The sequence below is a fragment of the Macrotis lagotis genome, chromosome 1 (genome assembly GCF_037893015.1).
Source record: "Macrotis lagotis isolate mMagLag1 chromosome 1, bilby.v1.9.chrom.fasta, whole genome shotgun sequence".
In the NCBI taxonomy this organism is placed as follows: Eukaryota; Metazoa; Chordata; class Mammalia; order Peramelemorphia; family Peramelidae; genus Macrotis; species Macrotis lagotis.
In genome coordinates this window covers 245,471,290-245,499,114 of record NC_133658.1, presented here as the reverse complement: position 1 = coordinate 245,499,114, position 27,825 = coordinate 245,471,290, and the positions used below count along the sequence as shown (strand labels likewise).

General features: G+C 42.3%; 2 protein-coding genes across 2 annotated transcripts; one reads left to right on the top strand and one right to left on the bottom strand.

The window, feature by feature from the left end:
• Positions 1–299: 299 nt before the first annotated feature.
• Positions 300–11,475, top strand: ACTR1B (actin related protein 1B). Its single transcript, XM_074210051.1, has 11 exons — positions 300–459; positions 3,060–3,124; positions 4,161–4,236; positions 5,862–5,987; positions 6,527–6,651; positions 7,588–7,804; positions 7,958–8,050; positions 8,257–8,431; positions 8,982–9,043; positions 9,433–9,473; positions 9,675–11,475. Exons 1-11 carry the CDS (start codon positions 412–414, stop codon positions 9,775–9,777), a joined length of 1,131 nt encoding a protein of 376 aa, XP_074066152.1. The 5' UTR covers positions 300–411; the 3' UTR covers positions 9,778–11,475.
• Positions 11,476–15,220: 3,745 nt separating this feature from the next.
• Positions 15,221–17,051, bottom strand: COX5B (cytochrome c oxidase subunit 5B). Its single transcript, XM_074210052.1, has 4 exons — positions 16,755–17,051; positions 16,255–16,325; positions 15,819–15,918; positions 15,221–15,415 (listed from the first exon to the last, which is right to left on the bottom strand). Exons 1-4 carry the CDS (start codon positions 16,855–16,857, stop codon positions 15,303–15,305), a joined length of 387 nt encoding a protein of 128 aa, XP_074066153.1. The 5' UTR covers positions 16,858–17,051; the 3' UTR covers positions 15,221–15,302.
• Positions 17,052–27,825: the final 10,774 nt, after the last annotated feature.

Genomic DNA, 27,825 nt, shown 5'->3' with positions numbered 1-27,825 from the left:
GGGCATCCCGCATCCCGGCGCCCCGGCTCCGGGAGGCTCCGCTAGCTTTGGTCCGAGCCATGACATCATCCCCGGCGCCGCGCAATCTACCGTGAAAAGGCAACGCCCTCCCTCCAAAACTCAATCCGATTGGCTCTCTGTCACCCGGTGGTCCCGCCCCTTCTCCCTCATCGACTAAGGGACTCTGACCCGTCACTCAGCCAGGCCGGAGCGGCGATTGGCCAGGCGGCCCTGCCCGGGCCCAGGCCCGGCTCTCGGGGTAGGCTGCGCCGGTGGGAGGCGAAGCGGGGAGGGGGGGGGCGGCGCCCTGTCTGGAAGCCGCTGCCGCCGCTGCCTCCTCCGCCGCTGCCCAGCCCGATCGTCGGTCCGTCGGCTTCGCCCTCCAGCCAGCCAGCCCGGGCCGGCCCGGCCATGGAGTCTTACGACATCATCGCTAACCAGCCCGTGGTGATCGACAATGTGAGACCCGGGGCGGGCGCGAGGACGGGCTGGCGGGCGCGGGGACGCGGAGCCGGGCGGGCCGCCGGGGGCGCGCGCCCCGCCCCCCAGGGGCCGGCGGCACGCGGGCGGGGCCGGCGCTCCGAGGGAGGCCCGGCTCCGCGCGCCCCGCCCAGCCGCGCCCCTGCCCCTGCCCGGCGCGGCCCCCTCCCCGGCGCCCCCTCCCCGGCGTGCCGGCTCTGGCGGGGCGCAGGCGCAGACGCCGTGCCCGAGCCTGTCCCCCGCGTGTCTCCCCTCCTCCAGGGACGCTGCCCGGCCCCGGGCGGGATCCTCCCCCCCCCCCCCCCAGCAGGGGCCCCCCCCCCCCGCCTGTGAGGAGGGAACTAAGCCCCGCCCCCGGGCTGCCCACCCGGAGACCTGGGGGAGGAGGGCGCGCTGGGTGTGTGACCTTGGCCGAGTCGCCGCCCCTCCTCACCCCCCCCCCCCGGGCCGTCCGGTATGAAATGAAGGCCTGGGCCCAGGTGGCATCCAGAAGTCCCGAGTCAGAGCACGGGCAGTTTAATTCTTGGGGAGCAGAGGGAGCAGGGCTGGCGGGGCCCCCGGCCCCGGGGCGCCTCCTGTGTGACTAAGGGCGAGCTGCCTCCCCTCCTCTGCAAAGGGAGGAAGGTGGACCGGATGATCCAGTTTTGCTGATGGGCATGGGGCTGCTCCGCTCATTCTGGGATCATGGATGCTGGTGATACAGGATCCAATTAACTTCCAAAAGCCGGCCAAAGCCATCACGGGTGCCCGGAGGGCGGGCGGCACGCCGCGGGGGGCCGGTGAGGAGACTCCAGGCAGGCCACACGTTGGGATGCGCCTTGAGAACTCTGGCCGTTCTCTCTCCTTGTGCTTCTGCTGGGCAAGAAAACATCAGCCCAGGGGCGTGTGGGTGTCCCTTCAGTCATGTACCAGGCCTCCTGAACAAATAGTCTGACTTGATTTGGAGCTGCAGGAGGAAAAGTATCATGGCCCGGCTTACTTGGGTCCCCTGACGGCCTGCAGCGTAACTTCTCAGGATGGGGTTCTCCATCCTTTGAATCAAAACCCTCTGAATTTCATCCACAGAACCTGTGATTCTGGGGCAGAGAGAGAGAGAGAGAGAGAGAGAGAGAGAATGATTTAATATCTGTAGGCCTCAGTTTCCACAACTGTAAAAGGATGGGTTAGTCTTGATAAGCATCTAAGGGCTTTTCTAGCTTTAAATCTATAATTCTCTCTACCATGACAATCCTCAGTGGTTTCATGGAACTCTCCCTCTTTTCTTGGTATTTCTGTACTTTTTTTTTTTTTGTTTTAGGTTTTCACAAGGCAGTGGGGTTAAGTGGCTTGCCCAGGGCCACACAGCTAGGTAATTATTAAGTGTCTGAGGCCAGATTTGAACTCAGGTACGTACACCTGACTCCAGGGCTGGTGTTCTATCCACTGAACCACCTAGCCGCCCCTATTTCTGTACTCTTGACTAGAAACTTAACCTATTCTTTGTAGAGAGTCACTCCTCTGTTGTTCAAGTCACCACAGAATTGAACTTTTTTTGACTTCAAGGAAAACCCTGAATCTGGCTCTTCTAGCACTTGACTCATGTGTCCAGCACAGTATCTGACATACAAAGGCATTTAATAAATGCTTAGACATTGATTTGATGTAACATGGGGCCGAGGTGACAATGAGACTTGAAGTTAGGTATCAAAGCAAGCATCTGATAAAAAAGGACCAAGCCATTGCTCACTAGAAGATGACTCTAGGCTACAAGCACATAGATTCAAAAGATATGGGGCTTTGACCTGGACTGATTACTTCCAGGATTCAAAGCTTCATAGTTAGAGTTGGAAGGGATCTCAGAAAGCGTCATAAACAGACCCATCAGTGGGACAGAGGAGGTGGTTTTGAAATCACTTTGTAGACATAAGTATCTTTATGATAATGAGCTGAGAGGTAGAATGGTAAGCAAGACACCCCATATTCAGGTCCTGTCAGACATAGTGAGTGAGTGGGTCATTTAGCCTTGCAGTTCCCCATGCTGGGGAAGTAAAAGGTCTAGATAAAAACAATTTTTTTATACTCTTTATTGAGCTCTCCTGGGTAGCAGTCACTTGGGGAATGATGCCTGTTCTCCTAGTGTATCTAATCATCCACACATGGAGACCCTGTCTGTTGTCCTTGCCCACTAGTTATCCCTTGGGGAAAGTGTGGTCTTTTGGGAAGAGCAGAGGTTCAAATTCCCACTCAAATATCAACTCTGTGACTTTGGACAATCACTTCACCTCCTTGAGCCTCAGGTTCTTCATCAGCAAAATGAGGGAAATTGGAGTAGCTGACTTCCACTGTCCCTTCTAGCTGGTCTCTGACTGAAAGATGAGTGTTTTTGGTTTCTGTGTGGAGAAGGGGGTCCCAGAAAGTTTGGGCTGTGGGTTACTTGTTCCTGGAATAAGGTTAGGAGTTTGGTTTTTGCAGGCCAGCAATAGGGTTGCTACCTCTTTTCTGTTTTCTCTGTGGTTTATTACCTAGACTTCCTGCGATTGAATCTCTCATATTTTATGGTGCTGTGATTGTCTGGGGCTGAGCATTATTTTCTCTTACAGGGTTCTGGGGCAATCAAAGCTGGCTTTGCTGGAGATCAGATTCCTAAATATTGTTTTCCAAACTAGTAAGTATCATTCAGAATGTCCCTCAAATCCTTCTTCACTCTCTTTTGTTTGCTGTCTTCTTGAATGTCTGTGCAATTACTCTTTCCCAGGGCCTCTAGAGTACTTAAATAGTAACTTGTTTTTCTATAAGAATCATGGACAAGTTTGGGGCCAGGTTTCTGTTTTAAGGCCAGTATAGGAGAGCTAATGGATTTCTAGTCCTTTTTGAACCCTGGCTGGTGTAGATGTAGGGATCTTTTCAAGATGTTAAGATGTTAAATCTTAAATCCCTATTCTGGGTGGGGCAGTGGGATGTGACAAAGACAACTGCCTGAGGGAAGGGTTCATGAGACAAGTATATCCTGTAATTTTTAGAATCTGCTTCCTGGTACTCCATGCCCACTCAGCTGCCCATGCCTCCAAAATATACTGCATGGGCTGAGTCATTGTGCCTGCAGAAGGCTGACTTGCTGCCAGGGTCCAGGCTAGAGCTGAAGGGCTGGGATTCCTGTGAACTGAGTGTCTCTGTGACTTTTGGGGAGAGATGGGAAAGAAAGATCACAAAAAGAGTGTGAAATGAACTGTGAATGGTCTTAACTTTCCTTGAACTTCTAAACTTTCCATAATAGACCTGAACTCTTATTGAACAGTATTCTAACCTCTGCTTTATACCTTTTTCCTCATGTGGGATTATTATATAGACTAGAGTTTCTTAATCTGGGACCCAAGGACCCTCAAGGAGTCTATGGATAGATTTCAAGGGAATAAACTTGGATGGGTAAAAACATTACATTTTCATTTTCATTGACCTCTAACTGAAATGTAACATTTCCTCAAATTATAAATGTAGGCAATAAATTATTCTAAGAAGGGGTCCATAGGCTTCAGCAGACTGCCATAGGGCTCTCAACTCAAAAAAAAAAAGATTAAGAACCTCTGCTCTAAACCTTTTGTGCTGGGTTTTGATTTCCCTGGGAAAGGACTGTATTGTCAAAGCAGTGTACTACTTCCCTTCCATCTCCCAATTCCCATCTCCTAACATGTTTGTCTTTACAGTGTTGGGCGTCCAAAGCATATTCGGGTAATGGCTGGGGCCCTGGAAGGAGATCTCTTCATTGGCCCCAAAGCAGAGGTAAACTCCTTTGACCCTCAGCTTTCCATGGTTTAGGACCATCACATCTAAGTAGCAGTCACTGTGTAGTTTAACCTTCCATTCCATCAGTTTTTCTCATCTATAAAAATCAGGGTGATTAATCTCATCCTGGAGAATATAGATTTTTTTTTTTGTCTTTTGGGTGTTATTCCACATGTCACTCAGCATAGTCATCCCATTCTCTATCTGCTATTTCTTTCCTTCCATTTAGCAAATATATTATTTATTTAGTACCTAATATATGCAAAGCATTAATACTAGGCCAGAGTGCATTGAGAACCTTAAATAAGCCATAGCTCGATGATGATTTTTTTTGCTTAGACCTCTTTGCAATTTTTTAATGTTTATTTTTATTTTTGTACAAATGATGTTTTTTATATATTACTAAAATATTCTTAAGATTAAACATAATACCCCCTCCCCCCAAAAATATAGGCCCTCATGAGCAATAAAGGAAAGAGGAAAAAAATTAAAATTAAAATTAGAAAAAAATAATAATAGGGATAACTAGGTGGCACAGTGGACAGAGCACTGGCCCTGGAGCCAGGAGCACCTGAGTTCAAATATGGCCCCAGACACCCTACAATCACCCAGCTGTGTGACCCTGGGCAAGCCACCCCAACCCCATTGCCCTGCAAAAACCAATAATAATAATAATAATAATAATAATAATAATAATAATAATAATAATAATAAATGTGCTTCAGTCTGTGTTCCAACACCACCAGCTCCATCATGGGTGAATCACATTCTTTAGGATAAGTCCAGCACAAAAGTTACTTCCATATTTTTCCACTGTTGCCATTGCTGATCGCAATTCCCTCCATTCGTGCTTTTCCACTACCATACACTATATTTTCTCTCTCCTTTCATTCTGTCCCTCTTCTTAAATGTGCTGTAGGGTAGCTAAGTGGTGCAGCAGACAGATCACTGGCCCCGAGCCCACCTACCACCCCTAAGGCCCAGCAACCACCCAGCCCTGTGGTCCTGGACAGGCCATCCAATCCCAGCCCCTTGCAAGAAGTAAAAAAGAAAATGTGTTATATCTGACCACTCTCCCCCATGGTCCACCTTCTCCTCCATCATTCACATCCCCCCCCCTTTCCCCCGCCCCCCTTCTCTCCTTACGCTAGATGTCTATATCCCATTGAGTATATATGCTGTTCCCTCTCTGAGCCACCTTTGATGAGAGCAAAGGTTCCCTCATTCCTCCTCACCTTCCCCCCCTTCCATATCATTGCCATAGTTTATTGAAATAAAAAAAATCTTATTATATGAAATATCTTAGCCTATTCCACCTCTCCTTTCTCTTACTCCCATTACATTTCCCTTTTAGTCATTGACTCCATTTTTACAATATATTATATCTTCAAATTCAGCTCTCTCTTGTGCTTCATCTATAAAAGCTCCTTCTACCTGCTCTATTAAATGACAAGTTCCTTATGAGTATTATCAGTATCATTTTTCTATGCAGGAATACATACAGTTCATTGATGATGTTTTTTGAGACAGGGTACAGTTTAGGGAAAGCAAAAAGAGCATTTAAGACTTTTCAGCTTTTGTTCTCATGGGTCTTGGTTCTGTATGGTGCATTTCTTCCCTAGGAGCATCGGGGATTGCTGGCCATACGCTACCCCATGGAGCATGGTGTGGTAAAGGACTGGAATGACATGGAACGAATCTGGCAGTATGTTTATTCAAAGGACCAGTTGCAGACCTTCTCTGAGGAGGTATGTTAACCCTATCCTTCAGATTGCTCTATCCCCTCTTCTCTTTCTGTTTCATTCTTTAACTCAGTTTTTTTCCCAACTTATCCCAGTTCCTTTGATGAGTCTTGTTGTCATCTTTCCTCCACCTTCTCAACTAGATACAGACTACCATTGTCTAAGTTAATAAGCATCTAGGGGTGCAGAGCAGAGTGTCTTTGGAAGTCTAACTCCTGGGGCAGCTAGGTGGTACAGTGGATAGAGCCCTAGCCCTGAATTCAGGAGGACCTGAGTTCAAATACAGCTTCAGACACTTGACATTTACTTGCTGTGTGGCCCTGGGCAAGTCACTTAATCCTGATTTCCTTGTAAAAAAAGAAAAAAGAAAAAAAGGGAAATGTAACTCCTTACAAATTGCTGACTCCTAATACTGGGAAGGGGGCATGTGAGGCTGCAGCTCTTCTGTGAGTTGGGTGAGGTTGGAGTGGGACCCAGCTAAGATGATAGTACCCTGGGGAGTTGAGTATCCTTTGAGTGAGCCTCCAACTCTACATTACTCTTAGCACCCTGTTCTTCTAACGGAAGCTCCGCTCAATCCAAGCAAGAACCGGGAGAAGGCAGCGGAAGTGTTCTTTGAGACTTTCAATGTGCCAGCCCTATTCATTTCCATGCAGGCTGTGCTCAGCTTGTGAGTATGTCTTTCTTCTAAATCCTAAGATACAGGCTTAGTTTTTTATATTCCTAAGACTTAGGACCTAGATAACCTTATGTTAGGATGTCACTGTTTGGTATTCAATTATTGGGCTTCATTCCAGAGCCAGTTCCATGGTACTGAATGAGACATATATTTTTGGACTTTACCAGTGACTGCATTTATTTGACTTGTCTCTTTTTATTGGTAACAAAACATTTGTTTTTGTTTGCTTGTTATTTTTGACAGGAGGGACATTTGTAGGAGAGGGGACAGCTGATGATATAGTAAAAGAGGATCATTGAAAATTTTTTTTTAAATACATGGAAAAGAATTGAAGGAAACAGACAAACTGGACAGCCTTGAAAGTATTGGATTTATTATGTATTTGTAAAAATTCCATAAATCACAGAGATTTGTAGTTTCATACATATTCCCCTTTTTTCTGTTTTACTTTACAAATGGAAATGTTCTTTTTTTCTGTTTTAGCATTAAATTCAGAGTTAAAAAATATAACTTGAAAAAGTTGGTTATTAGGAAAATTAACATTCTTCAAAGGTATTCTATATAATATTGCTTAGTGGCACCTTGATGACTTACTGAATAGTGTGCTAGACTTGGAGTCAAGAAGGCTAGAATATAAATCCTACCTTAGACACTTATTAACTGAGTGACCATGACCAAGTCAGTTAACCTCTACCTACCTCTGTTTCTTTATCTGTAAAATGAGATTTATTATAGTACCTGTTTTACAGGATTGTTACAAGGATCAGATGAGGTAATATATGTTAAGTGCTTTGCAAGCCTTATAGCTATATATAAATGTTGATCATTGTTATTACTTCAATTACTACATGGAAAACTTTCTGCTAGATATGGGGACTCGGGAGGCCCTCAGGAGCTGAAATGGGGTAGGGATATGTTTGTTTACAGGTATGCAACAGGAAGAACAACTGGAGTGGTTTTGGATTCAGGGGATGGGGTGACCCATGCAGTGCCTATCTATGAGGGCTTTGCCATGCCACATTCTATCATGCGGGTGGACATTGCTGGCCGTGATGTCTCCCGTTATCTGCGACTGCTTCTGAGAAAGGAAGGAGCTGACTTTCATACCTCAGCTGAGTTTGAGGTTGTCAGAACTATCAAAGAGGTAACTGAGTGATAAAGTATACATAGCAGAAACGAGGGGTGAGAGGTGGGGGGTTCCTCTGAGACTTCAAGGAGGTGGGAATGGAAAAGAGGAACTATTCAGTGATATTGTTATAGTATCCTGCCTAAGACCTCTGTGTCCATGCTTCCCCAGAGAGCCTGCTACTTGTCTATCAACCCACAGAAGGATGAGGCTCTGGAGACTGAGAAGGTGCAGTACACCCTGCCTGATGGTAGCACACTTGATGTAAGTCACAAGTTTTGAATGTTGGGTTAGGAAAACAAGTGTTGTCTCTTGGGTCAGGGATGGCATTGCTGGGAGCCATAAGGAGGGCTGTGCCTTGTGGATGCAAGGTATCTTGAGATGTAGGGGAAAAGCTGAGGGATCTTTTGGGGTCCTTCCTACCTCAAGGTGGAGGGTCCTTCTACCTACCTCATTTACCTGTCATGAAGGTTGGGCCAGCACGGTTCCGCGCCCCCGAGCTACTGTTCCAACCTGATCTGGTGGGGGATGAGAGTGAAGGTCTCCACGAGGTCCTGGCCTTCGCCATCCACAAGTCAGACATGGACCTGCGCCGCACACTTTTTGCCAACATTGTTCTCTCAGGAGGTTCAACACTCTTCAAAGGTACTCTCTTTAGGCTAGATGAACAGCTCTAAGAACTCATTGACAGCTGGAACACACAGTTCTGTGCTGTTTCTGCTTACTGGACCTGTGGCTTAGTCCCATTTCCTGAAGATGCCTCAGGTTCTCTCTACTCCTCTGATAAATCAGGAAAGGCCAGGAATTGAGGCAGAACATCATTTAGTGTTTGTTGGGCTTTGTCCTGTTTCTTTTCTTTTTTTTTTTTTTTTTAAGGTTTTTGCAAGGCAAATGGGGTTAAGTGGCTTGCCCAAGGACACACAGCTAGGTAATTATTGTCTGAGACTGGATTTGAACCCAGGTACTCCTGACTCCAAGGCCGGTGCTTTATCCACTACGCCACCTTGCTGCCCCGGCTTTGTCCTGTTTCTCATCAGGCTTGGTATTAACTGATCTTTGCCTTCCTGCTAGAACATCTGAATTTTACCTCTTCATGTCAGTACCCAGGGAAGAAGGCACAGAACCAGCAGGGTCATGATAGGGTAGATGAGGGTGAACTTGATTCCTGGTAATAAGTGTTTTTTGATGTTTTCAGGCTTTGGTGACCGGTTACTGAGCGAAGTGAAGAAACTTGCTCCAAAAGATGTAAAAATTAAGGTAAGGTTGTGGATAATCAATTACTTGTTATCCCAGTTTGGGGAGAGAAAAAGAGAGCAGTGGCTTCTGAACTCTCTCTCTCCAGTAACATCCACAGATTTAGAACTGTCAGCTTCACCCCTATGCATCAAATGCTTACTGTGTGCCAGATACTGTGCAGAGGCTTCATACAAAAAAAGAAAACTTCTGTCCTCATAAGTCTTATAGGACAATATATATTAACTGAACTTTTACTGAGTGATAAAGCAGGCCAGAGACAAAGTGCCACTTTCCCTATTATCTTATGATTGAAATAAGATAGTTTCTGCAACTGGGAAATACTGCTGTAGGAAGGGGATGGACAATTGTGGGATGGTGATTGTTGTCTTGACAGTTTTTGCTCCTTCTAGATTTCAGCACCTCAGGAACGACTGTACTCCACGTGGATAGGGTAAGATTCAAGGACTAAGTGAAGGAGCCTGGGGTTCAGAGCTAACTGGGGTGAATAATCAACCAAGCCATTTTCAGATGGAGGGGAAAGAGGGATTTCTGCCTCAAAGGATGAGGGGGGAAGGGAATTATGGGTCCTTCTGAAAGAATGGTAGAATCAGATCACTCCAAATCCCTAGTGACAGCCTTCTCCCTTCCACAGTGGATCTATATTGGCTTCACTGGACACCTTTAAGAAGATGTGGGTATCCAAAAAGGAGTATGAGGAAGATGGAGCCCGTGCAATCCATCGAAAAACCTTCTAGTGCCGAGAATGGGTGGTGTCTATGGGAGGGGTTGGAAGGAAAAGAAAGGGGGACTGTTGTGTTTAACCCTTTCTGGTCCAGGCTTAGGGTCCCTCTGCATGCCCAGCACCCCCCCAGGTGGGTGGTGTAGCTAATTCCCTTTTCCCCTCCTCCCTGATACCTGTTTCCACTTTACAACTGGGTAGATGGGGTCCTTGAGTTGGAATGTAGGACTTGGGAAAGGTTTTGGTTTGGCCTGGGTTGCTACCCTTAGCTAGGATCAAGGTAATCTGTGTTCACTTACTTGTGGACAGTTGTGGGGACTGCTTTCCCTTAAAATCCTTGTACCCCACCATCCCCATTTCCCTTCCCATTGCAGGGCCCAGCTTAGAACAAAAGTACCTGGAAGACTGCATGACTAACTTCTAGGGAGGGAAGTGAGAGAGGGCCAAGGCTGAGAGCAGAAGTTTGCTTCACATTCCCCTTGGTCAGATTTAAGCCATTCACCTATCTTTTCATTGATCCAACAGCAGTGGAGTCTTGGATAAGGCATTTCTGGCTCTTTTCCTTCACTATTCTCTCTGCCTAGGGCTGGGATTCTCTAGCGCAGAGTTAATAAGGAAGCCTTTCACCCTGGTACTAAGGTGCCCTTGGTTCCGGGTGAAGTCCTTTAGTCTCAGAGCAAGGGGTTAAACAGGATAGGATGGTGGAGGCTCCTTTATCTCCCCTGCAAAGCACTTAAATGAACTGCTGCTCCCATCCTATTTCCCTGCTTACTCTGGATTGGAAAGGGTTGATAATTTTCATTTGCTCAATGAAAGCCACTTAATGAGGAGCAAGGGCTGTGTCTGGTTGGTAGGGCATTTCCTTCCTCTCCCTTATTCCCTTAAATAAGGGGCCTGTGGCCAGGTCCCCATCCTCCACAACCAGCTCTGCCCCTCAGACATGTACAATAATTTAACACAGTTGCCTGTATTTTTTTTGTAAATTCATTATAGTAATAATTATAAACAAGGTATGGTGTGTGAGTCTACTTTCTTAATTGTTTTGATTTTTGCATAAAGCAATCTGTCCTTTTCTCCTTCCTGTGTTCTGCAAATAACTTCTATAGGCTATGCTGTGCATACCATTTGTATTTTCTCATCTGTCTCCAGGGTCTTTCAGAGATAGGCCTCCAAGGTAGAGCAGTGGGGAATGAACTCTATCTCCAAAACTACAGCTAGTCTCTAGGGTTGTCAGGGCAACATGGAGGCCCTAAGAGATTAGGCCCCTTTACCCTGTGGCAGAATTTCCCAATTCCATTATTCCCTTGTTAAGAATCCTCAGGGGGGAATTCACAAGCCTTGTCAGCACTTAACAGAATTTATTCCTGGAAGTAACCTTGGGTTGTGTGGTGACTCTTAGAATGTTCTATCATAACTTCCAGTTGCTGGGCATCTTTGATGTGCAAGGAATGTATACAAAGGCAGATGCTGGATCTGATTTTGAGCAGCTGACAGTGTGGTTCAGGAAACATATTCTCGAAGCTTCCAAGCTAGATCCTCTTCCTGATTTTATTTCTCTTAATGACATTACCACACTCCCTTTCCCTATGCTTGAAATCTGTCATTTTTTTACTTTCTTCTGTGTCCAATCAACAAGCACCAAATGCTTACTATGTGTCAGACACTGTGCAGAAGCTTCACACACAAAAAAGAAAACTTCTGTCCTCATAAGTCTTACAGGATAATATATAATTAACTGAACTTTTACATAGTGATAAAGCAGGCCAGAGACAAAGTATCTGGTATCAATTTAATTAATTACTTTTGTTGCAAGGAAGTGATTTGCAAATCATGGGATTTCTCCTGATTGGAGCTGTACCTTGCTGAAGCAGAAAATATATACATTATCATAAGTGGGAAAACAAGGAGGGAAAGTAGATCACAGAACCATCAGTTTTGGAGCTTGAGTGATCTTTACAGGATAAGCCTACCATGCAAGACAATACAGCTACAGCAGCTGTGATCATCCAAGAAGGACAACACAGGTGTCCTCAAGTCCTGGGGAATGATTTAGTTGATTGTAGGCCTGTGGATACATTATAATTTTTGTTTGGGTGTAAAAGAATGCAAGACATGTCAGGATTTACTTTGGCTGCTTTGTTTTCACTTTCCCAGGGCCAGAGCTTGCCTATGAAAAGGATCTTTAGAAAGGAAATTACTAAATTCATTACATATATATTAAACCTTATTAAATTCCTAATTCTCTAACATATATACATGAAGTTACATGCAAAACATTCAAAATAAACACAAAGTAGGGGCAGCTAGGTGGCGCAGTGGATAAAGCACCGGCCCTGGAGTCAGGAGTACCTACGTTCAAATCCAGTCTCAGACATTTAATAATTACCTAGCTGTGTGGCCTTGGGCAAGCCACTTAACCCCATTTGCCTTGCAAAAACTAAAACAACAACAACAACAAAATAAACACAAAGTAATTTAAAGGGTGAGGACAATAGCAACTACAGGGATCAAGAAAGGTCTCATCTGAGGTAAACTTTGAAGAAAGCTAGGGGTTCTAAGAGGTCAAGGTGAGAAGGGACTCCAGGAATGCCAGCCAGTGCAGAGGCAACAGAGAATTATCTTATTTGATGAACTGTAAGACTAGTTTGGTTGGACCAGAACATATTAAGGGGAATAATACCTAAGTTAGGAAAAGTAGACTAGAGACAGTTCTCTTGATTCTTCTTTTAAATTGCATTTATAGGGACAGCTGGTTGAGCAGTGACAGTTAATAAGTACCTAGCTGTGTGACCTTGGGCAAGTCACTTAATCCCATTGTCTAGCAAAACCATAAATAAAAAGAATGAGAGATCAAGAGATAGAAAGATACATAGAATCTATTTCCATACTTTCCATTTCCACTTACTGCCCTGAGGTCCTAGGCTATTGCAATAGTTGCCAGTTTTCTCTCCTTGCAATCCATGCTGCCAGATTAATCTTTCTCAAGCACAATAATTATCCATATAAATGCAATCACCTGCATATAAATCTTCACTTGCTCCTCATTGCCTATTCCAGGACTGTCCAAAATGTAGCTGCTGGTGGGTTTAATGCTTTAGTAGTAAAGATGAGCTACTACAGAGCTCTTACTAAAATGGCAAATCAATAAGATTGTTTACTGTTTCAATAAAGTCTTTCAAAAGTAAGGTTGGACAGCCCTGGCCTACTCAGTACAGACCTAACTCCTTAGTCTGATATATTCCCTTTGTTATTTTCACATTTTTAAAGATCTTCTCTAATTAGAAACCAATATACTTTTCCAGCTCTCTATAGCCATTACTCTGCTCCCCTCTGTGGTATTTTACTGGATCAAACTGTAAAGTACTATTAATTTTATTCCCGTTCTTCTCCCATTTGGAATGTCACTTGTAATTCTTTTCCCATTCTCTCCCCACCTTACCTCCCTCAAAAGTCCAGCTGAACCACTAGCCTATGAAAACTACCAATATCACTCCAACTAGTAGTGATCTCTCCTTCAGGAAGTCTCTATACTACTTTTGTGGCTCTTATATGTATCAGATAGGTGAAAAACTTAATTTCCCCCCAGTAAATTTTAAGTTTTCTGATGTCAAAACCGTATTTTATTCATCTTTATAGTCTATAGAATCCAACACATATAAGTTGGCATTCAGATTTGAATGAAAAGATAACATAAGAGCTGAGACAAAGTCCTGTTCTTTCTTTGTGAAATTGGCTTTCCAGTTGACAGAGAAACAAAGTCCTTAAAATGGGGTTTAGCTATAACAATTAACATGGTGCAAGGCTTAAAAAGAGGGGCTACTCACTTCCCTTTTTCTTAAGAACAGATATGATCGCTGTTCCTAGGATCTGAGACAGTGAATTCATAAATATGGCTGAATTTAGGGGTGGAACAGGAAACAGTAGGAATAAGGAAAGCACAATTGGTTCAGAAGAGCGCTTTAAAGGCTTCTTCATTGTAATTCACTTGGTATCCATATAGAAGGGAACTGGTTATTAAGAATTTAGATCGATAAGCCTTTCAAAAGAATACACTTAGAAACCATGATATCCAAGAAATGGAGAGAAGCAAAGACTGGTTAGAACTAAAAGATCTGTGATAATTAAACTAAAGTTTACTTAAAAGTGATTTCTAGAACAGAATTCTTGACTTTGTTGTGAGATCTCTTTGAAAGTCTGATAAAAATTATGGACCACTTCTCAGAATATTTTGAAATAAATAAGACTACAAAATAAAATAATTTTATTAAGACATAATTATTGAAATACTTTTGAAAAATGTTAATAGACCTCAGGTAAAAGAATTCCTGTTCTAGAGCATACTGGTAGTAAATAACAAACCTCAATCACTTGTGACATACTGATGAGGTTTTCATGACAATGGGAAAGTTCAGGCCCAGAGCAAACTCCAGGAAGGCAAGAGACCAAACTAACTCTGTATAGTCTATTCCTCCTATGCTGATGAGACAAAAGATGTCCAACACTGGGAAAATCAAGCATCTGGGGGACAAGTGTAGAATGACAGAAGGAACATTGGTTTGGAGACATATGGGATTTGAATTTGTTATTACTAAGGTGTGTCAATTTTGCAAAGTCAATTCCACTCTGCACCCATTTCTTTCTTTAAAGTGAGGGAAGTGGATTATTTTTATCACTTCTAATTCAAAGTCAAATGGAGACTCTTCAGGACCTTTACCATCAGTTTTTCTAAATTTTTTTTTTAATTTAAGGTAATGGGGTTAAGTGATTTATCCAAAGTCACATAGGCAATTAAGTGTATCTGAGGCTGGATTTGAACTCCAGGGCTGGGGCTCTATTCACTGCACCACCTAACTGCCCCCCCATTGGTTGTTTTTCATCTATTTGTTGTCAGAATTCAGTGTGCCTACCTTACAGCAGGCCAAAAAAAGTTAAGACTGTAGAGCTTTTTACTATGCTTTTGGGTTAGTTGCTAGTTAGCTAGTTAGTTGCTAGTTTTAAAAAACACAAACATTTTCTTAATTTTATCAGACTAAAATAGTTTGTCTTTCCAACTACAAAGTGGATAGTTTATAAGAGCATAAAATACTAACTGCAAAGTATTAAAATAGTAAGAAATTTTGTTATTTAATAAAGTGGCTAGAATGTCTCTTCTAGTTCTCATGTGCTAATTCTAGATTGTGTCAGTGGGTAGTAAAATTTATGGGGTTATTTTTTTACAAAGCCTCACCCTAGATAAACAGAAGCATTTTCTTGAAAAACAAAAATACAGGGTGGCTAGGTGGCGCAGTGGATAAAGCACCAGCCCTGGAGTCAGGAGTACCTGGGTTCAAATCCGGTCTCAGACACTTAATAATGACCTAGCTGTGTGGCCTTGGGCAAGCCACTTAACCCCATTTGCCTTGCAAAAAACCTAAAAAAAAAAAAATAAAGAAAAACAAAAATACAAAACCAGTCACATATTATGGGAGAGCCAGGGAAGTGGCTAGCCTTTTATTGAAGGGAAGAAAAACAATACATATCTCAAGTAACCAGTCCTGGGGCTCAGTGGCTCAACTGGTGGGGTACCAGCTTGTAGTGAGTTCCACAGTTTGGGCAACGCTGTGTCTCGCCTTTGTGAAGCCAGAACCAGATGACTGCACTGTTGTCCTCTTCACCTGCAGGGAAGAAAGATGAATTCACTAGAAGAGGAAAACCTGCTCCTGAGAAACTGCCAGTACCATTTCAGAATCTCTTCTTTTCTCCCCATAGGATTTCATGTTGGGGCAAGTGGATTTAACACTTATGTCCCCTGAGGTGAAGAGCAACTCAAAATTCCAAATTATAGACTAAAAGGTGCAAGGAATTAAGTGAAAGCCTAATCAAATCCCCAATATATACAACCTCCTACTTTTGCCCTCCAAACTACACACTAAAACCACTTTGCTTTAGAAATCTTTGCTTTTGGACTTCAGATAAAGCAGTTTCAGGATAACATCAACTCTATTTGAATGACACATTCCCTAACAGGAAGGGAATATTTTTACTTTATGTTAATATCTAGTTTTTAGGAATACTCACAGATACAGCCCACTATTCGCTTGTCAGTGATGGAAGGGACCAGGTTGGGCTCCTCCTTAGTTCCTGGAGCTGCCTTTGGGGCTAGAATATTGTATGGATCCTGCAGGAACAACAATATTCAACAGTTGTGCAGTTTCATGAAATGGAGGAAATTGCAGTAATTGAAATAAGACCTGCCTTCAAATTCTACCTTTTGCTACCTGTGACCTTGAGCAAGTCCTCATCACTTCAATCTCAAATTCCTTATCAGTAAGATGAAATCAGACTAACTCGTGTCTAAGGTCCCTTCTACCTCCAAATCTATGATCTTCAGAGTGGTCTGATAAGTTGTTTCTTTACCAAGGCTGGGGCGGGGGTGACAGTCTGCTGTGAAACCAACTCACCGTTCCCGACTTGTACAGGGCAATGACAGATTGGGATGTAAAGGGATGCTCACCAAGTCATTCCTGGCAGCCATCATAATCTCCCTCTCCAAGCCAGTGGCCTGCTCCTCATCAGATGGGATACCTACAGGAAGACGCAATGAATGAAGTAGACTGTCTTGTGCGGGTGCTCTCCAGCGAGCTCAGAATAACTGCCGGGCACCCCCGACACCTCAGCACGGGCCCCTTTTCTTGGCTCCCCCGAGGATTGCCACTGGCAGCAATAGGGGGGCAGGGAAGTGGCGTTTCGGGGTGAGCCCCAGCGGCCCCTGCGTGTCCGGCCCTCGGCACGGTCGCCGGCTGCCCCCACTTTCACGCCTCTGCATAGAGTCCACCCCAATAAACATTTATCGGGCAGCTTCGCCGCGCCGGGGGCAAAGGGGCACAACCAAGGGGTCCGCGCCTGGCCGCTGGAGGCGTCGCGGGGACGCCCTCGAGAAGCCCCCGGGGGGGGGGCGCCTTCGGGTCCTGCCGGGGCCGCTGGGCCTCCCCCGGGGCCCACGGCTTCCCCTACCTCCTTTGCTCGACACCGAGCGCGCAGCTGCCCGGGCCGGGCCGGAGGCCCTCAGGGCCTGGACCGCCAGGGCCCCGGCGCCCCGCAGTAACCTTGAAGCCATGACGACTGAGACAACCCTGACCGGCGGCTGCAGCGGCGCTTCCGGAATGAGGCCTCCGGACAAGAGGGGGCTTCCGCTCCGCTCTTCGGCCACGTGACCGAGGCCGGCCAATCCCGGCTTTCTCCTCCCCCACTGGCGTCCAAACTCCGGGCTCCGCGGAAGAGGGAGGCGGGGGAGGGGCTGGCGCGCGTGCTCGTGCGCGCTGCTCGCGCTCGGCAGGGGCGGTTAGCTCTCCTGCCCCAACCCTCGCCTGGACTGCCCCGGAAACTAATAAAGAACAGACTCCAGCGACCCGGTGGTAGTGTTTGCCCGCTGGGCCTGGGGTGCTGAAGACCTGGGGCCGATCCAGCCCGCGACCTTTGAAACGCTGCCGGTGAATCCGGGGCGGCGAGGGGAACGGCCACGGGGCGCGGCTAGTGACCCGGAAATACTCGTAGGCGCAGGTCGGGCGCTCGGGCCGCTGCTCAGCGCCCAGGCTGGCACGGCGCCGGCAGCGCCGTGACCCTGGGCAGGCAGGCCGGAGTGGCCTGGCATATCCGGGGCACAGCAGGGGTCGGAGGTCAGATTGGGAGCAGGCCCCCCGACCCCAGGCCCAGCATTCTGGCCGCTTGGCCACGCGCTTAATAATTGCGGATTTGCTTCCTGGGGCGGACCAAAAGCACCCGCTTGTTTGGGACTCTTACACAAGCGCCCTCACTTTTCCTGGAAAGGGGAGCCAGGGTGGGCACCGTGCCCAGTCCAATCATCCTGCCAGGGGAGGCGGGTGTCGGGTTCTGGTGCTCTGATTGCAGATCCATCCCTTAGATAGTTGTCCTTCATTCCGGGAGAAGACCCCGGCATCAGGGAGGTGACTTGAGTGAGGGGGCTGTGCTGCTCACCAGCCTCACTTCCTCCAGAGACACCTGAATCCATTCTGCTTTTTTCCCAAGGCGATGGGGTTAAGTGGCTTGCCCAACGTCACACAGCTAGGTCATTATCAAGTGTCTGAGGTTGGATTTGAACTCCGCTCCCCCTGACTTAAGCACCTGGCCACCATTCCTGGGCCTAGCTGCCCCTGAATCCATTCCAGTTCTCTTCCACAGCACCGAGCGGGAAATAGGTCTAGCGGGGCTGACTGCCACTGCCTAGTTAGCACTTGGGGAGGCCCAGCCCTTCTCTGTGCCACGATCCCAGTGAAGCCCTTTTCAGCTCTTCTAGACTGGCCCTGAGGCCAGGCCTGTGGCCTCCAAACTGCCCGGGAAGGGAATGAGGCCTTCTGCTTAGTGACCTAGGGTTACAGAAACCCAACTGGTGCAAACTGCAAAGGGGGCTCACTGCAGTAAACATGGAGCCCAGGCCATGGGGGTGGGGGTGGGACATAAATGGGCAACATGAAAACGACTCGTTTTATACTATAGAATTAATTTAAATAAGAGTTTGAGCTAATCTGGCGCACTAAACCCAGGCCATTTATATGTTATGACTAATATACTAACTTTAGCTACTGTCAAAATTTATCTTCTAAGTAATGACTTGGCTAATGTATTCAGGAATTCATATGGTTCTAGAAGGGTTGCTTTTTTCTGACCCTGAAAACTATAACAGGAACAAAGCCTCCTAGTTGTAACTGGGGAGACTTGCCAGATCAATACTAATAGATTCCCTTTCCTGAACAATTCCTAAGCAATTCTTAAGCAGAACTATGGCTAGACATAGGAAAATGCTCTTCTATATCTCTCTCCTAGTTTTATATATATATATATATATATATTCCTAGGGGGGGACTATTTCCTCTCTCTTTTCATTTCCCACTCTTGTTACTGTCTTCCTTACTTCTTCCCTACCAAACCCATTTACTCTCTTGTTTTTCTAGTCCTTTCCTTCCATTTTATTTCCTTCTTTTTTCTGCTCTATTTTTTAATAACTAGTGCCAGATTCCTTTCTCCAGCATATTGATTATACTTAACCTTCAGATAGATGACCTACCTGACAGTAGTTAGCTTCTGCCTTATAATTGCTGTTTTTTAGGTCCTTTCTCATGAAAGTTGAGCCACTATACAAAAATCAAGCAAAAAAAAAGATTAGTATGAAAATTAGAAACAAATGGATGAGAAGAATTAGGAATGTGTTTAGTGCAACATATGAAGATATAAAGATAATTTATACCCTAACACTAATCCTATCTTCTCTTCCCAATCCCATGAAAATAGTGCCTTCCAGAACTAGAATAATACTTGGATACCATTTATACATTAGCTTATATTCTTAGTTCTTCAAGAAGATCACTACATCAGGGAGGGGATGCCATGACAAGCACATGAACTGGATTTGAGTGAGGGGGTGCTATGCTAAATCACCAGCCTCACTTTCCCCTCCAAAGTCATCTGGGTCCAGTAGCTAAATACAGATCAGGACAACTGGAGATGGCCCTGAATGCAAGGCAATTGAGGTAAATGATTTGCCCAAGGTCACTCAGCTAGTATCAACTGTCTTAAGCCTGATTTGAATTCAAGTCCTCCTTATTTGAGCACTGGTGTTCTTTATCCACTGCACCATCTAGCTGCCCTATAAGCCAAGTCATTACTTAGAAGATGAATTTTGACATTAGCTAAGGCTAGAATATTAGTCATAACATGCACCTTTCCAATTTTTGTTTTATCTTAGATTATATTTTTTGTTATGATATTATATCATGTACTGAACATTCATATCATTATACCATAGGCCAAATATATTCATTTTTAGAATAGATGTCATGCATATTTAGCCCTATCTTTTACATTGTAGAATCCTACCCATTGTAACAATAATAACAGATCACATTTGCATAGTACTTACCTCACAATTCAGGGAAACTATTATTTTACAGATGTGGAGGCTAAGACTCTGAGAGATTATGATTTGCCTACAAGATAAATGGCTAGTAAGAATCTGAAGCTGGATTGGAATCCAGATCTCCTGACAGAGAACCTAAAACAGGGAGAGGCACTAGAGCAGACCTACAGGTGGAAGTTGTGGAGAAGCAAATTTCATTCAGTAAATAATAATAATTATAATAATTATTATTATTATATATTTTTAGCAAATATAGCTGCCAAATGAAATGTTCCTGCAAGTGTTGAGATGATAGACGATCACTTTTGAGGGGAATTGGGATAACTCAGTTGAGAGAGTAGCTGACTTTTAATCTGGGGTTCAAATCTTTTTTTAAAAAGCCTATCCAATTTTTTAAAAACAGCAATAGAGCATATTTGCAAAGAAAGTTTAAAAATAATTGTTGACCCAAGATTAGCACACATTTGTTCAGTAGCCCTTGAAGGATTTGTAATTGGTGTAAGCATGATCATAAATGGCCACTAAGGGGCAGTGTGGGACTGTTTTAGACCCTGAGCCAGGTGCAGTGGTGCTCAGGTGTCTCAGGCTCCTGCTAACTGACCTGGGTGGGAGGCACTTAACTTTTCTCAAGGATTAAAAAAGACAATACACTTGAAGCACTACATGTGTGTGTGACACACACACATATATATAAACTATGATAATTAAATTTTAGCTATTGTTGAGAAGCTCAAAGTAGGTCAGACTACACTAGACTCTCTCTTCCCTCTGGGAGTAGTCTAATATTCTATCTTAGTGTTCATGTCTGCAAACAAGATTGGAATTTATAATTATGATCAAGTGATAATACTATCCAAATTAATTTACAGGTTTAGTACTATGCTAATCAAAGTACCAAGGGGATATTTTATAGAGTTAGACAAAATAAAATTAATTTGGAGAAGAAAAAAGATCTAGAATCTCAAGGGAAATAATGGGGAAAGAAAGGGAAGAAAGGGGAATGCTACATCCCAACTTCAAATTACACTTTAAAGCAGTAATCATTAATATTATTTGGCACAGGTTAAAAAATAGAAGTTCAGAAGAACAGACTATGTGAAGAAGAATCAGAAGCAACTGGTTTTAATAGCCTAGTATTTAATAAATCCAAAACGATAAATGACTCGAGGAAGAATTCTCTATTAGAGAAGAATTGCTTCAAAAATGGAAAAGCAGTTTGGCAGAAGTTAGATTTTTTTTTTAGACTAACACCTTCTAACACCTTATACCATATGCCACAATCAGCTCAAAGAGGATAAAGAATATATTAAATATTATATCATTTAAAAATCAGGAGAGAACCAGATCATATACCTTTCACAAGTTGGGGATAGTAAAAGGACTTTAAAAAAATTAAGTATGAATTTTTAAATTAAATTAAAAACTTTTCAATTAAAAATTTGTTTTCCATCCTTACCTTTACCTTCATTAGAAAGAAGAAAAATAAAACCTTTGTAACAAATATGCATATGTCAAGCATTAGAAATTTTCAAATTGACCATGTCCAGAAACTTCATATCTGTCTGTAATCTGAGTCCATCTGTCTAAAAGTGAGTAACTTGCTTTATCTTTGATCTTCTGGAATCATTATTGGTTGTTAAACTGTTCAGAGTTCTCAAGTCTTACAAAGTTGTCTTTATAATGTTGTATGAATTGTTCTCCTGGTTCTGCTCACTTCACTCTATATCAAGTCAAACAAGTTTTTTTTTTCAGGTTTCTATTAAAACAATTTTATTGGTAAATGTGAACCTTTTGTTATTTGCTGCCTTGGGGTATATACCTGGCAGGTAAACCTCTGGGTCATTTGAATGTTTTTTTTTTTTTTTTTGGCAAGACAATGGGGTTAAGTGGCTTGCCCAAGGCCACACAGCTAGGTAATTATTAAGTGTCTGAGGTTGGATTTGAACTCAAGTACTCCTGACTCCAGGGCCGGTGCTCTATCCACTGCACTACCTAGCTGCCCTTAGGTCATTTGAACCAGATAATATTTTAGTAATTTTCTTCACATAATTCAAAATTGCTTTTAGATGACTGGACCAATCACAACCACACTAACAATGTGTTATGTAACTATCTTTTCTACATTCCACATTAAATCAATTTTATCCTTTTTTATAGCACAATAGTATTCCATCAAATTCATATACCATAATTTGTTCATCCCTACCCATTTGATGGAGACACCTCATTATTTTCCAGTTGTCACCATAAAAAAAGCTGCTATAAACATTCTTGTGTATATGGGTCCTTCTCTTTAGGATATAGACTTAGCAGTGATATATTACTTGGTAATATAGTATATAAGAGTTTAGTGCATACTAAGAGGTATACATGATTTGTTAACTTAGGGGGCATATTTTATACCAAATAATTGATGTGAAATTGAAAAACTTTTGTAGAAACAAAATAACAGTTGGTTTGGAAAATCTTTTCATCAAATGTTTTTGAAAAGATTATATCCAAGATATATAGATTATTAATACAAATATATGACAAGAAGTCATTTTTCTATGAATGTGTGGTCAAAGACTATAAATAAACAATGTTCAAAGAATTATAAACTATTAATAACCATATATTATAATTTACTACAAATCACTGATGGTAAGAGAAATACAACTTGGACAGCTAGGTAGCACAGAGGACCTGCCCTGGAGTCAGGAGAACCCGAGTTCAAATTTGACCTCATACTCTTTTTAATTACCTGTCTGTGTGACCTTGAGCAAGTCATTTAACCCCATTACCTTGCAAAAAGCCCCCTAAATAAAGAGAAATACAACTCAAAATAACTCTTGTTTCACCTCACACCTATCAAATTGACAAAGATGACAAAAGAAATAGTGATGGAGGGAATGTGGAAAGATAGGTACATAACACATTGTTGGTGTGATTGTGATTGGTCCAGTCATCTAAAATCAATTTTGAATTATGTGAAGAAAATTACTAAAATATTATCTGGTTCAAATAACCTTGAGGTTTACCTGCCAGGTATATACCCCAAGGTGGCAAATAACAAAAGGTTCACATTTACCAAAATATTTAGTATAGGACTTTTTATAGTAGCAAAGAACTGAAAACGAAAGAGATGCTCATTGATTGGAGAATGGTTAAAAAAATTTTGGTATATGAAATAATGGAATATTGTTGCTATAAGAAATGATGACCATAATGAAAAGAGAGAAGCATGAGAAGACCTTATATCAACTGATTGGAAGTAAAGTACCTGGCAAAGAATCAGCACCTAATAAATGTTTGTTAATTTAAATATAGAAAGCAAGCACAAGAGGAAAAGAGTCTACATAATAACAACATGTAAATAAAAACAAGAACAATAAAATAATTGAAATTGAATGCTGTGAAATGATAATGGCTAGCTTTGGCCCCTAAGAATAGATTTAAAAATTCACATTTCTTCCTTCTTTGCCAAAGTGGGGAGACCATGGCTGATTATTATTGCTCACAATGCCAGTCCTGGTTGATATATTGGTTTGATTGAACTGATTTCTTTGTTTTTTTTTTTAATTCTTTGTTAAATAGCAAATATCTCTCTGTTCTAGTATTATTTTCCCAGGGTAAGCTAGATCCCTCCCTCAGAATTCTAGAGGTACTGGATAAGGATTTTCACTTCAAAGCCATAACCTTTATGTTTTTCCTACTTTTAGCACCAGTAAGCAGCACCCCAGATCCATTTAATCACTTTACATCTATAGAAAGTATCCTTTTGGTTCATTATTTCAGAACCAGGTTCCTCTATCTTCCCCTCCAGATTCTAGGAGTCCTTGAAAGGAGGAAAGTGTCTCTTCAATATACTATTGTCTAAAGTTTCAACCAACTAATACCCACTGTTGAGACTCAGGAATTAAGAGTTCCAAATTCACCCCTGAACATCGTCCTGCATGTCAGTGCTGGGCTGGCTACACCTGGGGCTCAATGACTCCCAGACTCTTGGAAGCTCACTTTCCTGCTCTTCAGAAGCTGTTCCAAATTCAGGGCCTCTACCTCAATCTCCTCCAAAAAAATAAAAAGTCAAAATTAAATGGTGAGGCCAAGGACAGAGGCCTGTTTTCACAGGATCACTTGTCAGTTTTGGAACTGCAGCAGTTGAGTCTCCCACTGAGCATGATGATACCCTATGGAACCCCAGCAATGCTCCTATCCTATCTCTACCAGCTCAAGGTAATTCACAGTTCCAATATTAGGTCTTGCTACATTCCTTTCATTCATGTTCTCCAATGTTTGAGATGTTTTTGTTTTTTTGTTCCTTCAGCCATGCCAGGTACTTTTCTCATAATAATATATTGTTGAGAAACTTGTTTTTTATTATGATTATTATGATTAAAAATCAAGTACTATGGGGAAATCATTATAGGAAAGGAAATGAGGGTGGTAGTGTCTAACTTGATTCCAAAGTTTGAGAAGTTGTACAGTGCCCATCAGGCACATATATCCCATTAACACTAAGTTGTGGTGATTTAGGAATCAAATAAATGTTTTTCTTTCAATTTATTTGTGTTTTTTTCCCAAACTACTTCTTAGTTGTTTGGAGATAAACATGTATTACCTAACTACTTATTATACAGAACTATGAGTTATTTCTTATGTCTATGGGTACTAGGAAAAAATTTCTGAGGCATTAAAGGGTGATATGAATTGAAAAAATTCTGGGACGCTCTGCCTTACTGTCTCTCACTGAACACCACAAGTAGATGAATCAAAATAAGAGCAGAGATCCAAGAGGGAACAGTTGAAGAGAAAGGTAGCAGCTCTGCTTGGATAATGCTTTGTAGGGTTTTTAATTTTTTATTTATTTAATTTTTAACTTATGTAATAAAACAAGTATTTCCATAGCATAGTATAATAAGAAAAAGATTGTACATGAAACTGCAAATCTATAATGTGGTTCTTGCTATTCCTTTTAAATATATAATAAAGTTATCGTGTAAATTTATTTTTTTTCCTTTTTCTTCTTCTTCCCTCTCCCCCTTTCCCCCTAGAGATGGCTACCATTAGACACAAATATATATATGTAAAATCATTCTATACGTTCTTCTATTTATCAGTTCTTTTTTTTTGGATGCAGATAACATCTTCCTTCATATGACCTTGTAGTTAATTTGGGGATTTACAATAATTAATAGCTCAATTTAAAACAGTATTGCTGATACTATATACATTAGATTGCTTCTGATCATTTTACTCTGTTATTTTATACAAGTCTTTCCATTTTTTTCTAAAATCATCTAGCTCATCATTTCTTATAGCATGGAATTATTCCATCGCAGTCATATACCACAACTTGTTCAGCCATTCCCTAGTTGAAGGGAGGGTATCCCCAAAATTTCCAATTCTTTTCCACTACAAAGAGAGCTACAATAAATATTATAGAACATATAGATTCTTTTTCTTTATCCATAATCATTTCTGGAAATAGATCTAGTAAAGGTATTGTTGAGTCAAAGCATATAGGCAATTTAATAACTCTTTGGGCATAATTTCAGATTGCTCTCCAAAATGGTTATATAAATTTACAATTCCACCAGCAATGAATTAGTGTCCCAATTTTCCCATATCCCCTCCAACATTTGTCATTTTCCTCTTTAATCATTTTAGACAATCTGAAAGGTATAAAATGATATCTCAAGTTTGTCTTAATTTGCATTTAATTTGACTAGAAGACACCCTCTATTCTAGCTATGCAGTTGGTTGAAAAGATTTTTTTCTCACCACATAATTAGCAGAATGGAATTAGTTATAGAAGGTCTGCACATGCTCTAAAGTCTTTCCAAGGCACTTCCATAACCTGTTATCTGTCACAACTCTCCAGGAAGCAGACTCCCCAGCCTCTTCCATATGCAGAATTTTGTGAACACTCTCTGCATGTGGCAATCAATCAATCCCTGTTATAATTATAAAGGCAGCTTTTCTGGGAGGGGGAATGAAGGGGGATATATTGAGAAATATAGATGATATTTTAAAAATGATAAGTAAAAAGTAAAACATAATGCTTATACTAAACTGATTGACTATCTTGGGTTCCAAAAGATCTTGCCCATGAAGATTTTCCTTTTGAAGAAGAAAAACCTATCACAATTAAAACAGAGACTCTCCTATGGGGAAGAAAATATCTTGCTTTCATTTTTGTTTTTCTTCTTTTCTTTTCCTGGTGTGAAGGTCTTGCTTCACTTAGAAGAGCTAAAGCTTAAGCTCTGCTCTAAACTTTTTTTTTTTTTTTGCAAGGCAAATGGGGTTAAGTGGCTTGCCCAAGGCCACACCGGATTTGAACCCAGGTAGGTAATTATTAAGTGTCTGAGACCGGATTTGAACCCAGGTACTCCTGACTCTAAGGCTAGTGCTTTATCCACTACGCCACCTAGCTACCCCCAAGCTTGGCTCTAAACTAAAAGAGATATTGGGGTCCCTTTTCCACTAATGGGGAAAAAATAGCTCAATTGAGGACTCTGCTGAAATCAAAAGTAGAGCAGCTCCATAACATAATAACTTACTTCCTAGAGTCATGTCTAGTTTCCACAAGTGAATGAACGGAATATGTTCATAAAACCAACAGGCATCCAAGCCCAACTACATGCCTCACTCACTTGCCCAGGAGGGATTACTCTGTCCTTGAGACCAACAGAGGGTAGACAGAAGAACATGAAGAGTCCTGTTTTGTCAAATGCTTCAATTTCCCCTCCATCTACACAGTCCCACCCATGTATTTGCAAAGTTCCTACCTCTCCCCGTACATTTCTTTTTCTTTTTTTGCAAGGCAAATGGGGTTAAGTGGCTTGCCCAAGACCACACAGCCAGGTAATTATTAAGTGTCTGAGACCGGATTTGAACCCAGGTACTCCTGACTCCAGGGCCGGTGCTTTATCCACTATGCCACCTAGCCGCCACCTAGCTGCCCCCTATACTTCCATTTCTTTTTTATTCTTTTGTAATGCAAACAGGCATCCCCTAATAGATCTGTTTTACAACTTTGGATTTTCAAATATGGTATTCTCTTGGACCTAGCTTTGTAACTTCTGTTAAGGCAGCTTTCTGCTTCAGAACCTCTAAGTTTAAAAACATGAAGATATTCTCCCTGAATTTTTTGGATCTTTAGACCCAGTCTGGATGATAGCAAAATGATAACCACTGCAATGCATTCAATAATTTCTGGCCTGTAATTCCCCCTTTCATAATGTATAGAAGGATATTTACTATTTAGGATTTTTATAACCATAAGGGCCAAACTGCTTTTGTAAATAGAAAGTTCTAAATTGAGGACTCTTCTCCATAGCTTTTTAAGATCCTGAAGTTCTCCAACAGAAACAGTATTTATATATGTCTTAAGCTCTCCAACAAAGACTCTATTATTCTATCAAGACCATAAACCTTGGCAATGGAAAAAACTATTTAAATTAAACAAAAATAAAAAAAAAACAAAAAGCCCTCCCAAGGATACTTTGATTATATTCCTTCTTACCTTATAAATTTATTGCAATTTCCTTATTTTGCTCCTATATCCCTAAAGTGCTTGGAAATCTTTCCACATTGCTAAAATTGTTATAATGCTCATCTTAGATCAAATGAAATAGTTTTATGGAGCACCAGGGAGTAGAGATAAATGGATTCTTACATCCCAAAGGTAGATAAGAAAAGTTAGCATATTTCCCCATGTATAAGACACATCCTTTTTTGGAAAAATCGGGGTCTAAAAACTAGGAGCATCTTATATAGTGATTGTAGAATTTTTTTACTTGCATTTCCCTATTTTCCACACTTGTGGTCTTTATCCTCATTGTTTCACATTTGTTACCAGTATATTAGTGATATTAGTGATATTTTGCCACGTTCTGCCCAGAAATGGCTCAGAAAAGATTTTCCTACAGTGCTGAATTCAAGTTCAAAGTGATCCAGTTTGCAAAAGTGAATGGAAATCCTGCTGCTGAACATGAGTTTGGTCCTCCTCCAACTGAGAAAACAAACCAAGACTGGCTCCAGGAAGGAGAAACCCTACTGAAAACACCATGGAAGAAGGCGGCCATGAGAGTCAAGTCAGCCAGTGGCCTGATTCAGAGAGGGAATTGAAGACATGGATTGAAGGGCAAAGGGCCACTGGAATTCCTGTGT